Genomic DNA, 12,615 nt, shown 5'->3' with positions numbered 1-12,615 from the left:
AAACACAAACACACACAAATTTAATGAGCTGTGATTACGTTTATGAGGATGATGATGATGATGATCATTATGTTCATTATGTTCCTATCGGTCATCTACCACTATAAATAGATGAAAGGTTAATTGAAGAGCCGGCCAGCCAAGTTCCACTGTTAGTCCTCACTGTCAATTCAGATAAAATAACTAAACCATGTTAATTATGCAAAGTAGTACCACACATACAGTGTGTGTGTCTGTGTTTGCTTGTGTGCATGTGTGGATGTTCATGCATGCGTCTGTGTGTGTGTGCATGTGTTGTTGTGAATGCTACTTCGTAAGGCGTAAGGATTTCACCATTTAGTTATTGACTGGATTCGTCTGGAATTTCACCTTTTAGTTATTGACTGGATTCGTCTGGATCGTGAGGTCAACCTTTTTTCTTGTTTTCAGCATGTTTTTCAAGAATGGCGAGGATCATCATTAACTCTTTTGGTCTGCATTTACCCATGATTTCAAAGTGAGAAAATAGGACTGCTTTATTTTATTTTATCATAACATACAGTGCATTCGGAAAGTATTCAGACCCCTTGACTTTTTCCACATTTTGTTACATTACGGCCTTATTCTAAAATGGATTAAATAAAACTAATGACTCACCAATCTACACACAATAACCCATAATGACAAAGCGGGATTTTAGATTTTAGAAGGGTACCAAAACATTTTCTGCAGCATTTAAGGTCCCCAATTTACCTCCATCATTCTTAAATGGAAGAAGTTTGGATCCAACAAGACTCTTCCTAGAGCTGGCCGTCCAGCCAAACTGAGCAATCGGGGGAGAAGGGCCTTGGTCAGGGAGGTGACCAAGAACCTGATGGTCAATCTAAAAGAGCTCTAGAGTTCCTCTGTGGAGATGGGAGAACCTTCCGGAAGGACAACCATCTCTGCAGCACTCCTTTATGGTAGTGGCCAGACTGAAGCCACTCCTCAGTAAAAAGCACATGACAGCCCGCTTGGAGCTTGCCAAAAGGCACCTAAAGAATCTACGACCATGAGAAACAAGATTCTCTGGTCTGATGAAACCAATTTTGAACTCTATTGCCTGAATGCCAAGCGTCACGCATGGAGGAAACCTGGCACCATGACTACGGTGAAGCATAGTAGTGGCAGCATCATGCTGTGGGGGTGTTTTCCAACGGCAGGGACTGGGAGAGTTAAAGGTGAACGGAGCAAAGTACAGAGGGATTCCTTGATGAAAACCTGCTCCAGAGCACTCAGGACCTCAGACTTGGGTGAAGGTTCACCTTCCAACAGAACAACGACCCTAAGCACACAGCCAAGACAACGCAGATGTGGCTTCGGGATAAGTCTCTGAATGTTCTTGAGTGGCCCAGCCAGAGCCCGGACTTGAACCCTATCGATCATCTCTGGAGAGACCTGAAAATAGCTGTGCAGCAACGCTCCCCATCCAACCTGAAAGAGCTTGAGAGGATCTGCAGAGAAGAATGGGAGAAACTCCCCAAATACAGGTGTGTCAAGCGTGTAGTGTCATACCCAGGAAGATAATTTCTGCCAAAGGTGCTTCAACAAAGTACTGATTAAAGGGTCTGTATACTTATGTTGATGTTATTTTTTTATAGCAAAAAAAATCTAAAACCTGTTTTTGCTTTGACATTATGAGGTATTGTGTGTAGATTGAATAGGGGAAAACAATTTAATACATTTTAGAATAAGGCTGTAACTTAACAAAATGTGGAAAAAGTCAACAAGTCTGAATAATTTCCAAAGCCACTGTATGTCCCCCGGAGGAGGACGCATGACTTTCGGAGGACGCATGACTTTCAACCTTCGTCTCTCCCGAAACCCGTACGGGAGTTTTAGCGATGAGACAAGATAGTAGCTACTAAAACAATTGGATACCACAAAATTGGGGAGAAAAAGGGCTAGAATTCAACAAAAAAAACGTTTAAAAATTAACTATTTTACCTATCCATTATAAATGAGTTATTATAAAGTGTTACCCAACAATGTTGACTGCCATCACTCCAAACCTATTGAGGAAACACTCTTTTTTTTTACTGTTGCTATGAATCGTTACTGTAGCCTATGCTATTTAATAAACTATAGTATCAAATCAATCCACAATGGAGTATGGCGAGAATATTACGTGCCCCCAGCCGAATTGGAGTTGATGACAACACAAAGGCTGTCGATAACCCACAGACCTTGAGCCAATGGTATGCCGTATTAAGCCATGAAACGCTTTGATTGGCCAGTGAGTGGCCAAGCCCTGGTCACACCTAGAATTTATTTATTGACCAAAATCCAGCCCTTTCGCAACACCGCCAGCTATTGTGCTCCTACTTCCTGCGGAGAACATTTCGGACACACCTCAGGATCTATTGCGCTACCACCAGCACTAAGATTTACCATTGGGTTAGGTTTGTTAAAATAGAGCCCAAATATTTTCTATGCAGAAAAATCCCTGCACACACACACACAACGTCCCCATAACCTTGTGTAAGGGCTTCCTCAGATCCATTAAGTACTTTCTACAGAGCTACATTGGGCCCCACACAGACACTAAAGTCATGTGCCTTTGATTTCATGATGTGCCTTTGATTTCATTTCATGTGTATTATCCATCTCTCTGCCCGCTGCTCAACACCAGTTTGGTGACATCATCGAGGAGTGGACAGCAGTTGAGAGAGAGGTGTCGTTCCCATAGCAACGATTAAAACATTCCCTAACCAGAAACCGTGGATTGATGGCAGCATTCGTGTGAAACTGAAGGCACGAACCACTGCTTTTAATCAGGGCAAGGTGTCTGGTAACATGACTGAATACAAACAGTGCAGCTATTCCCTCCGCAAGGCTATCAAACAAGCTAAGCGCCAGTACAGAGACAAAGTAGAATCTCAATTCAACGGCTCAGACACAAGAGGTATGTGGCAGGGTCTACAGTCAATCACGGACTACAGGAAGAAACCCAGCCCAGTCACGGACCAGGATGTCTTGCTCCCAGGCAGACTAAATAACTTTTTTGCCCGCTTTGAGGACAATACAGTGCCACTGACACGGCCTGCAACGGAATCATGCGGTCTCTCCTTCACTGCAGCCGAAGTGAGTAAGACATTTAAACGTGTTAACCCTCGCAAGGCTGCAGGCCCAGACGGCATCCCCAGCCGCGCCCTCAGAGCATGCGCAGACCAGCTGGCCGGTGTGTTTACGGACATATTCAACCAATCCCTATACCAGTCTGCTGTTCCCACATGCTTCAAGAGGGCCACCATTGTTCCTGTTCCCAAGAAAGCTAAGGTAACTGAGCTAAACGACTACCGCCCCGTAGCACTCACATCCGTCATCATGAAGTGCTTTGAGAGACTAGTCAAGGACCATATCACCTCCACCCTACCTGACACCCTTGACCCACTCCAATTTGCTTACCGCCCAAATAGGTCCACAGACGATGCAATCTCAACCACACTGCACACTGCCCTAACCCATCTGGACAAGAGGAATACCTATGTGAGAATGCTGTTCATCGACTACAGCTCGGCATTCAACACCATAGTACCCTCCAAGCTCGTCATCAAGCTCGAGACCCTGGGTCTCGACCCCGCCCTGTGCAACTGGGTACTGGACTTCCTGACGGGCCGCCCCCAGGTGGTGAGGGTAGGCAACAACATCTCCTCCCCGCTGATCCTCAACACTGGGGCCCCACAAGGGTGCGTTCTGAGCCCCCTCCTGTACTCCCTGTTCACCCACGACTGCGTGGCCATGCACGCCTCCAACTCAATCATCAAGTTTGCGGACGACACAACAGTGGTAGGCTTGATTACCAACAACGACGAGACGGCCTACAGGGAGGAGGTGAGGGCCCTCGGAGTGTGGTGTCAGGAAAATAACCTCACACTCAACGTCAACAAAACTAAGGAGATGATTGTGGACTTCAGGAAACAGCAGAGGGAACACCCCCATCCACATCGATGGAACAGTAGTGGAGAGGGTAGCAAGTTTTAAGTTCCTCGGCATACACATCACAGACAAACTGAATTGGTCCACTCACACAGACAGCATCGTGAGGAAGGCGCAGCAGCGCCTCTTCAACCTCAGAAGGCTGAAGAAATTCGGCTTGTCACCAAAAGCACTCACAAACTTCTACAGATGCACAATCGAGAGCATCCTGGCGGGCTGTATCACCGCCTGGTATGGCAACTGCACCGCCCTCAACCGTAAGGCTCTCCAGAGGGTAGTGAGGTCTGCACAACGCATCACCGGGGGCAAACTACCTGCCCTCCAGGACACCTACACCACCCGATGCTACAGGAAGGCCATAAAGATCATCAAGGACATCAACCACCCGAGCCACTGCCTGTTCACCCCGCTGTCATCCAGAAGGCGAGGTCAGTACAGGTGCATCAAAGCTGGGACCGAGAGACTGAAAAACAGCTTCTATCTCAAGGCCATCAGACTGTTAAACAGCCACCACTAACATTGAGTGGCTACTGCCAACACACTGTCAATGACACTGACTCTACTCCAGCCACTTTAATCATGGGAATTGATGGGAAATTATGTAAATATATCACTAGCCACTTTAAACAATGCTACCTTATATAATGTTACTTACCCTACATTGTTCATCTCATATGCATACGTTGATACTGTACTCTATATCATCGACTGCATCCTTATGTAATACATGTATCACTAGCCACTTTAACTATGCCACTTGGTTTACATACTTATCTCATATGTATATACTGTACTCGATATCATCTACTGTATCTTGCCTATGCTGCTCTGTACCATCACTCATTCATATATCCTTATGTACATATTCTTTATCCCCTTACACTGTGTATAAGACAGTAGTTTTTTTTTGGAATTGTTAGTTAGATTACTTGCTCGTTATTACTGCATTGTCGGAACTAGAAGCACAAGCATTTCGCTACACTCGCATTAACATCTGCTAACCATGTGTATGTGACAAATAAAATTTGATTTGATTTGATTTGAGGTAAAGAGGGCGAGAGTGTTAAACGTGTGTTAAAGAGAATGATGGGAGAGGTAGAGCGAGGGGAGCGACAGAGCTTTGGAGAGGTTGACAGCCAGAGATAGTGATGGTGAGCAGGTGAGGATGAGAGGGAAAGTGAAGAGATAAGAGCAAGAAAAGAGAGTGAGACAGACTGAAGAAATCAGTTTAATTTAGACTGTCCACCATTGAGGAGGATAATTTTATTCTCCATTATTTGATCACTGTGGGCAGAAAAAGAGATTGAAAGTGCTGCTTTAAAGCTAGAATCCTTAGTTGCTACATCCATTTGTGGACTGATAAATTAATAATTTACCCATTGATTCTTGAAGAATACAATCAATAAATACCTCTTGAGCTTAGTTCAACTGCTGTATCCCATCAGAACCCAAAATATAAGCTTGTTTTACTCTAATGGTTGTAAATAATGTATATGAATATAATGTATATAACACTGTATAGCATCAAAACATGGTTAAAACTATAATTTCACATCATGTATGGTACGTCCTTGCATCCATAACTCTGTTTTTGACAGTGGTTACATTTCTCCAGGCCCATCCCTCCCGTCCATTTTTACAGAAACAGAGGCAGGGTGATCCTATCAGGGATCAAGGTAAGACCTAAGTACAGACTGTGTGAAGTAAAGATGTTTATCGTAAAACCAGGTGCAGGCAAATGACAGGTCAAGGCCAGCAGGGGTCGGTAATCCAGAGTAGGAGCAAAGGTACAGGATGGCAGGCAGGCTCAGGGACAGGCAGAGTTTAGTAATCCAGGGGTGGAGCAAAGGTACAGGACGGCAGGCGAGCTCGGGGTCAGGGACAGGCAGAGTGGTCAGGCAGGCGGGCTCGGGGTCAGGACAGGCAAGGGTCAAAACCAGGAGGGTGAGAAAAGAGAAACTGGAAAAGGCAGAAGCTGACGAATTGGCAACACACAAACAGAGAACACAGGTATAAATACACAGGAGACAATTGGGGAAGATGGGCAACGCTTGGAGGGTGTGGAGACAAGCACAAGGACAGGTGAAACATATCAGGGCGTGACAGATTTGCTTTGTTATTGCTTCAAGTAAGGATTCTTGCTGTAAGAGGTGATTACGTAAACACCAGTGGAGGCTGCTTACGGGAGGACGGATCATAATAATAGCTGGAACGGAGCAGATGTAATGGCATCAAACCATGTGTTTGATGTATTTGATAACATTCTACTTATTCCGCTCCCGTCCTTCACAATTAAGGTGCCACCAACCTCTTGTGATAAAAGCTAAATGCTCTGCACTATCCAGCCCTCTTTTAACTGATACCGGGGCCAAGGCAACAGCTTGGTTACACTGCCGGCAGTAAGAGATAAGTATGGGGTGAGAGAGAGAGAGAAAGAACTACTGTTTGTTTGTATACACTGGAGGTGGCCCAACCTGCCACTCCCCAGTAAACAAGCAAATGTATACCGTAGCTTCAGATGTTTCGTTTTTTTCATGTTATGTCATCCCTTTACCACTACACATATGTAAGAATGTGGAAATGTTATGTAATGGACGTTTAAAGGTCATGCCGTGTAACTTTTTGTCATTGGAGCTCATTCATTCTTTCTGTCCACATTCAGTACTTGTAGGTGGATGTGAACTCTATCAAACTTCCCATATAAGGACGTAGCCAAGCTAAAAGGAATGAGGAAATGGAAAATATTGGGGGGGTCTGAGATTGGAGGAAGGCTTTGATATTTGGGGGTGGAATTCCGTTGGTACTCACTGTACCATTGGGAGCCTAGTTCCTTTGCTTCAGGTCGTCATTGTAAATAAGAATTTGTTCTTAATTGACTTACAGTACCAGTCAAAAGTTTTAACACACCCACTCATTCAAGGGTTTTTCTTTATTTTTACTATTTTCTACATTGTAGAATAATAGAGAAGACATCAAAACTATAAAATAATACATATGAAATCATGTATTAACCAAAAATGTGTTAAACAACTCAAAATACATTTGAGATTTTAGATTCTTCAAAGTCGCCACCCTTTGCCTTGATAACAGCTTTGCACACTCTTGGCATTCTCTCAACCAGCTTCACCTGGAATGCTTTTCCAACAGTCTTGAAGGAGTTCCCACATATGCTGAGCACTTGTTGGCTGCTTTTCCTTCACTCTGCAGTCCGACTCATCCCAAACCATCTCAATTGGGTTGAGGTCGGGTGATTGTGGAGGCCAGGTCATCTGATGCAGCACTCCATCACTTACATAGTCTGGAGGTGTGTTGGGTCATTATCCTGTTGAAAAACATATGATAGTCCCACTAAGCGCAAACCAGATGGGATGGAGTATCGCTAAAGAATGCTAGGGTAGCCATGTTGGTTAAGTGTGCCTTGAATTCTAAATAAATCACAGACAGTGTCACCAGCAAAGCAGCCCCACACCATCACACCTCCTCGTCCTTGCATCACGGTGGGAACCACACATGCGGAGATCATCCATTCACCTGCTGTGCGTCTCACAAAGCTACAAAGATACGGCGGTTGGAACCAAAAATCGTAATTTTGGACTCACAGACCAAAGGACAGATTTCCACTGGTCTAATGTCCATTGCTGGTGTTTCTTGGCCCAACCAAGTCTCTTCTTCTTATTGGTGTCCTTCCGCAGTGGTTTCTTTGCAGCAATTAGACCACAAAGGCCTGATTCACGCAGTCTCCTCTGAACAGTTGATGTTGAGATGTGTCTGTTACTGGAACTCTGTGAAACATGTATTCGGGCTGCAATTTCTGAGGCTGGTAACTCTAATGAACTTATCCTCTGAAGGAGAGGTAACTCTGGGTCTTCCTTTTCCTGTGGCAGTCCTCATGAGAGCCAGTTTCATCATCGCGTCTGATGGTTTTTGCGAGTTCATTTGAAGAAACTTTGAAAGTTCTTGACATTTTCCGCATTGACTAACCTTCATGTCTTAAAGTAATAATAGACTGTTGTTTCTCTTTGCTTATTTGAGCTGTTCTTGCCATAATATTGACTTGGTCTTTTACCAAATATAGTATACCACACCTACCTTGTCACAACACAACTGATTGGCTCAAACACATTAAGAAGGAAAGAAATTCCACAAATGAACTTTTAACATGGCACACCTGTTAATTGAAATGCATTCCAGGTGACTACCTCAGGAAGCTGGTTGAGAGAATGCCAAGAGTGTGCAAAGCTGTCTTCAAAGGGTGGCTACTTGGAAGAATCTCAAATCTCAAATATATTTTTATTTGTTTAACACTTTTTTGGTTACTACATGATTCCATGTGCGTTATTTCATCGTTTTGATGTCTTCACTATTATTCCACAATGTAGAAAATAGTAAAAATAAAGAAAAACCCTGCAATGAGTAGGTGTGTACAAACTTTTGACTGGTACTGTACCAGTATAAATAACAGTGAAATAAAGCTTCCCCTCTGTGGTAGCTCTCGCAAAGCTAACATCCACTCTTTGTCTTATCATACCCAGATAAACTTTTTGCTCTCATAGCATTACCTTCTTGTATATCTACTGCTTATACCTTACACTTTCTTGGATCTTATTTCTCCCTCTCCCTCATATCTCATTACACATCTCTCCACCTCCTCCCCTATACATTACTAAGGCACTTGAATAATCTTGCATAACCACACACTCAACCCAATTACTTACTATATATTAAAGAAACACAGGGTCACTTCCTAATTCAGATCTGTTAGTTTACACCGGCTTGCTAACTAAGAGTCAACACTGCTCTCTGTCATGGTATGAGATGTTTTACGTTGTATGTGTGCGTGCATGTGTGACTCACAGTATGTGATGTCTGAGTATGAGGCTTTTATGTGGTGTGTATGCATCTGTGTATGTTTATATACTACATGACCAAAAGTATGTGGACACCTGCTTGTCGAACATCTCATTCCAACATCATGGGCATTAATATGTTGTTGGTCCCACCTTTGCTGCTATAACAGCTTCCCCTCTTCTGGGAAGGCTTTCCATTAATGTTGGAACATTGTTGCGGTGACTTGCTTCCATTCAGCCACAAGAGCATTAGTGAGGTCGGGCACTGATGTTTTGCGATTAGGGCTGGCTTTGCAATCGACATTTCAATGCATCCCAAATGTGTTCGATGTAGTTAAGTTAAGGTCAGGGCTTTGTGCAGGTCAGTCAAGTTCTTCCACACACCAATCTCGACAAACCATTTCTGTATGGACCTCGCTTTGTGCATGGGGGAATTATCATGCTGAAACAGGACAGGACCTTCCCCAAACTGTTGCTACACATTTGGAAGCACTGAATCGCCTAGAATGTCATTGCATGTTGTAGCATTAAGATTTCCCTTCACTGGAACTAAGGGGCCTAAGCCCGAACCATGAAAAACAGCCCCACCATTATTCCTTTTCCACCAAACTTTACCGCTGGCACTATGCATTGGGGCAGGAAACGTTCTCCCAGCATCCGCCAAACCCAGATTAGTCCGTTTAACTGCCAGATGGTGAAGCGTGATTCATCACTCCAGAGAATGCATTTCCACTGCTCCAGAGTCCAATGGAGGTGAGCTTTACACCACTCCAGCCAACAATTGGCATTGCGCATGGTGATCTTAGGCTTGCGTGCGGCTGCTCGGCCATAGAAACGTGTTGGAGAATGTGTTGGGGAAGTGAATTGCTTAATGAGCACAGCTGCCTTACCATGGGGATTGGGTGAGGACAAGCTGAGTCTCCCTATGACTGACTGCATGAACTCTGATTCCACAGTACCACTTTTCCATAAGCCTCTTTATAGGGTTTAGGTGTTACTCATGACTTCGTCGAGATAACCAACAATGGAGCAAATCAGGAAGATGGTCTATCACAGGGCCATACCCCTAATCCATCTCCTTATTGCTGAGTGCCAAGTAAAGAGGCATTGAGTATTACGTATGACTAGGGATCGAATCCCCAAACCTTCCAATCTCAGGTGGCCTCTGAGTTGTCCGAAAACACCATAGGAAAACACCAGAGCTACTGAACAGTCCTTAAGTCCTTAGCAGCATAGAGATGGGTAGAGTGTTCACAAAAATAGGAGTGCCCTCTTTCCATCTCTATGTTTAGCATATGTTTGTATCTAAAGTGATTTAAAGTTAACATGCAGTATATTCAGTTGCCTATGTGGGATGTAGCCCGGCAATTGAACCCACAACTTTGGTGTTGTGAGCACTACTCTCTGACCAACTGAGCCATCGGAACCATCAATCAATCAATTTGCCCAGCCCTTTTCATAGCAACATTGGTAGTTATGTGCTTCACGGTAACCATGGAGAGGAGGTAAGGTGTATGTAGAACAGCATGGCTTTGCGGCCTTGGCGTTGTGGGCGCTAGAGAAAGAGCTCGGCAACCCGGAGAATCAGGAAACAAAGGCTACATATTCATCTCCAATTGACTCCTTGAGGCCAGTCTCTGCCCCTACCCCACCCCCACCCCCCTCTGTATCCATGGATGTGTTAGTAGCAAAGGCCCTCTCAGTGACACTGAGCACTGTATTATGGGGGATCACTACACACACACAATGCTTTGAGTAATCTTGTCACCGTGGCATATCCACAAGGCATTTGTATCTCTCACAATTGCAGCGAAATAACTGGGTCTTCTGCTGTAGCTGCAGTTATAGGACTTCACTGTCAGATCTCTATCTCAACCAGAAGATAGCAGAAAGCTGCTCTTGGACCCGGAGTTGTTCATCCTCACTTTGATCTGAACACATGGGACACTATCCTAGCAGTCTGTTGAGAAGTCTGCGAAGAATCAACGTGTTTCCATTTATATACTGTGAGATATATGATGTAAAATCAACCATAGAAACCCATATATAGAAACCTTTTGCTAATAGTATTTCATAGGACTCTGGTCAAAAGGAGTTCACTATATAGGGAATAGGGTATCGTTTGGGATGGAGAATCTCCAGTTCATGCTATTCCTCTTCTCCTTCTGTCACAGCACAGGTCAGTAAAGTCATTTTTCACAGCCTAACATGTTCTCTTTTTTTGACAGAAACCTGGGCAAGTCTGGATTGAGGGTGTCCTGCCTGGGATTAGGTGAGTGTGATGATCCATTCAATTGAACTCAATGTCATGTTCATTGTCCTGGTAGGAAATGCATTGTGCAGTCAGGAGTTACAAAAGATACAACGTATGTTCACCACATTCTCTGCAGACAATGGACTTCCGCATATGCATGGCTGCTCGCGTACACACACACACACACACACACACACACACACACACACACACACACACACACACACGCGTACTCATAGGCGCGGTTTCCCGGACACTGATTAAAACTAGTCCTGGGGTAACAAGCAAACGAAAGGGAGAATCTCCATGGGAAATTATTTGAAGTTCAGGACTAGGTTTAATCTGGGTCCGAGAAACCACTCCATAGAGTTCTGACACTCTCTATTCTCCACAGGCACGTGGGTTACCTTCGGAGGACAGATCACAGATGAGGTAGGCGGAGACTCCATACTCACAACATCCATTGTCCATGTCCACAGTGTATGTGACGTAGTGGAGTCAATAGGTGCGATATTAGGGTGACATCCTAATTCAACCATGAATCTAGCTGTCAATATCCAGTTTAGTTGCTTGATTGATTATTATTTTAATTAAAATCACATTTTAGGTGTAGACTAACAGTGAAAATTCTTTCTTACGGGTCATTTTCCAACAATGCAGAGTTAAAGATACAAATAAAATGTAAACAACGTGGCTATATACAGGGAGTACCAGTACCGATTCAAGGTGATTGGGGTACGAGGTTATTGAGGTAGATATGTACTGTGCATATAGGTAGGGGTAAAGTGACTAGGCACTTAACAAGGATAGATAATAGACAGTAGCAGCAGCATATGTGGCGAGTGTCAAAATGTGTGTGTGGCGTCAGTATGTATGTGTGCACAGTGCATGTTATCCATGTGTCATTGCTTTATGCTAATCAACTAAAGCCTTTTCACTTTTCAGACCTTCTATTAGACAGACACAGACACCTATGTCATCTCTCTCTCTCTCTCTCTAGATGGCGGAAGAAATAATGACATTGGCCTATGAGAACGGGATCAATCTGTTTGACACAGCGGAGGTCTACGCTGCAGGGAAGTGAGTGCGCACACACACGCACACATGCACATACACGTGCATACACACCACACACACACATCCACTCTTCCATTCCATCTCCGTCTGTTTTACTGGGCCTCAGTGGCTAACCACTTTGAGGTCACTGTAGCTTCAGAGCGTGGTTGAACTCCCATCCCCTCCAACTGCATAAGAACATCTTCAACTGCATTACGTGTGTGTGTGTGTGTGTGTGTGTGTGTGTGAAATTATTGCTAATAACACTCACACACCACATACAGTACACACACCACAAATACACACTAACAAAGCTGTGTTTGATAAGAGCTGTCACATAGAGGAAGATGTGCTTGATGGGAAATGATAAGAGCCATTCATGGAGAACACATTGGTCCTTGGGGCAAAGATGTAACATCTGTCAACAGCCAGAGAGATGCATCGTCCTCGACCCAATCCTCCCTCTATCCTTCCCTTTCACATGCTGAGAATGTCCTTTTG

The 12,615-nt window shown here is 44.2% G+C and overlaps 1 protein-coding gene across 5 annotated transcripts in view; it reads left to right on the top strand.

Annotated features, from left to right (window-relative positions):
• Positions 1 to 12,615, top strand: part of LOC112215187 (voltage-gated potassium channel subunit beta-2-like) — a 104,953-nt gene that overhangs the window by 66,822 nt on the left and 25,516 nt on the right. For all 5 annotated transcript variants that reach the window (XM_042299349.1, XM_042299346.1, XM_042299345.1 and 2 more), the window contains 3 exons: positions 11,033 to 11,076; positions 11,453 to 11,490; positions 12,059 to 12,138. In XM_042299349.1, the coding sequence (XP_042155283.1) occupies positions 11,033 to 11,076; positions 11,453 to 11,490; positions 12,059 to 12,138 (162 nt within the window). The remainder of the gene's footprint in view (positions 1 to 11,032; positions 11,077 to 11,452; positions 11,491 to 12,058; positions 12,139 to 12,615) is intronic.

The sequence above is a fragment of the Oncorhynchus tshawytscha genome, linkage group LG16 (genome assembly GCF_018296145.1).
Source record: "Oncorhynchus tshawytscha isolate Ot180627B linkage group LG16, Otsh_v2.0, whole genome shotgun sequence".
NCBI lineage: Eukaryota > Metazoa > Chordata > Actinopteri > Salmoniformes > Salmonidae > Oncorhynchus > Oncorhynchus tshawytscha.
This window is presented reverse-complemented; position numbering and strand designations above follow the sequence as displayed.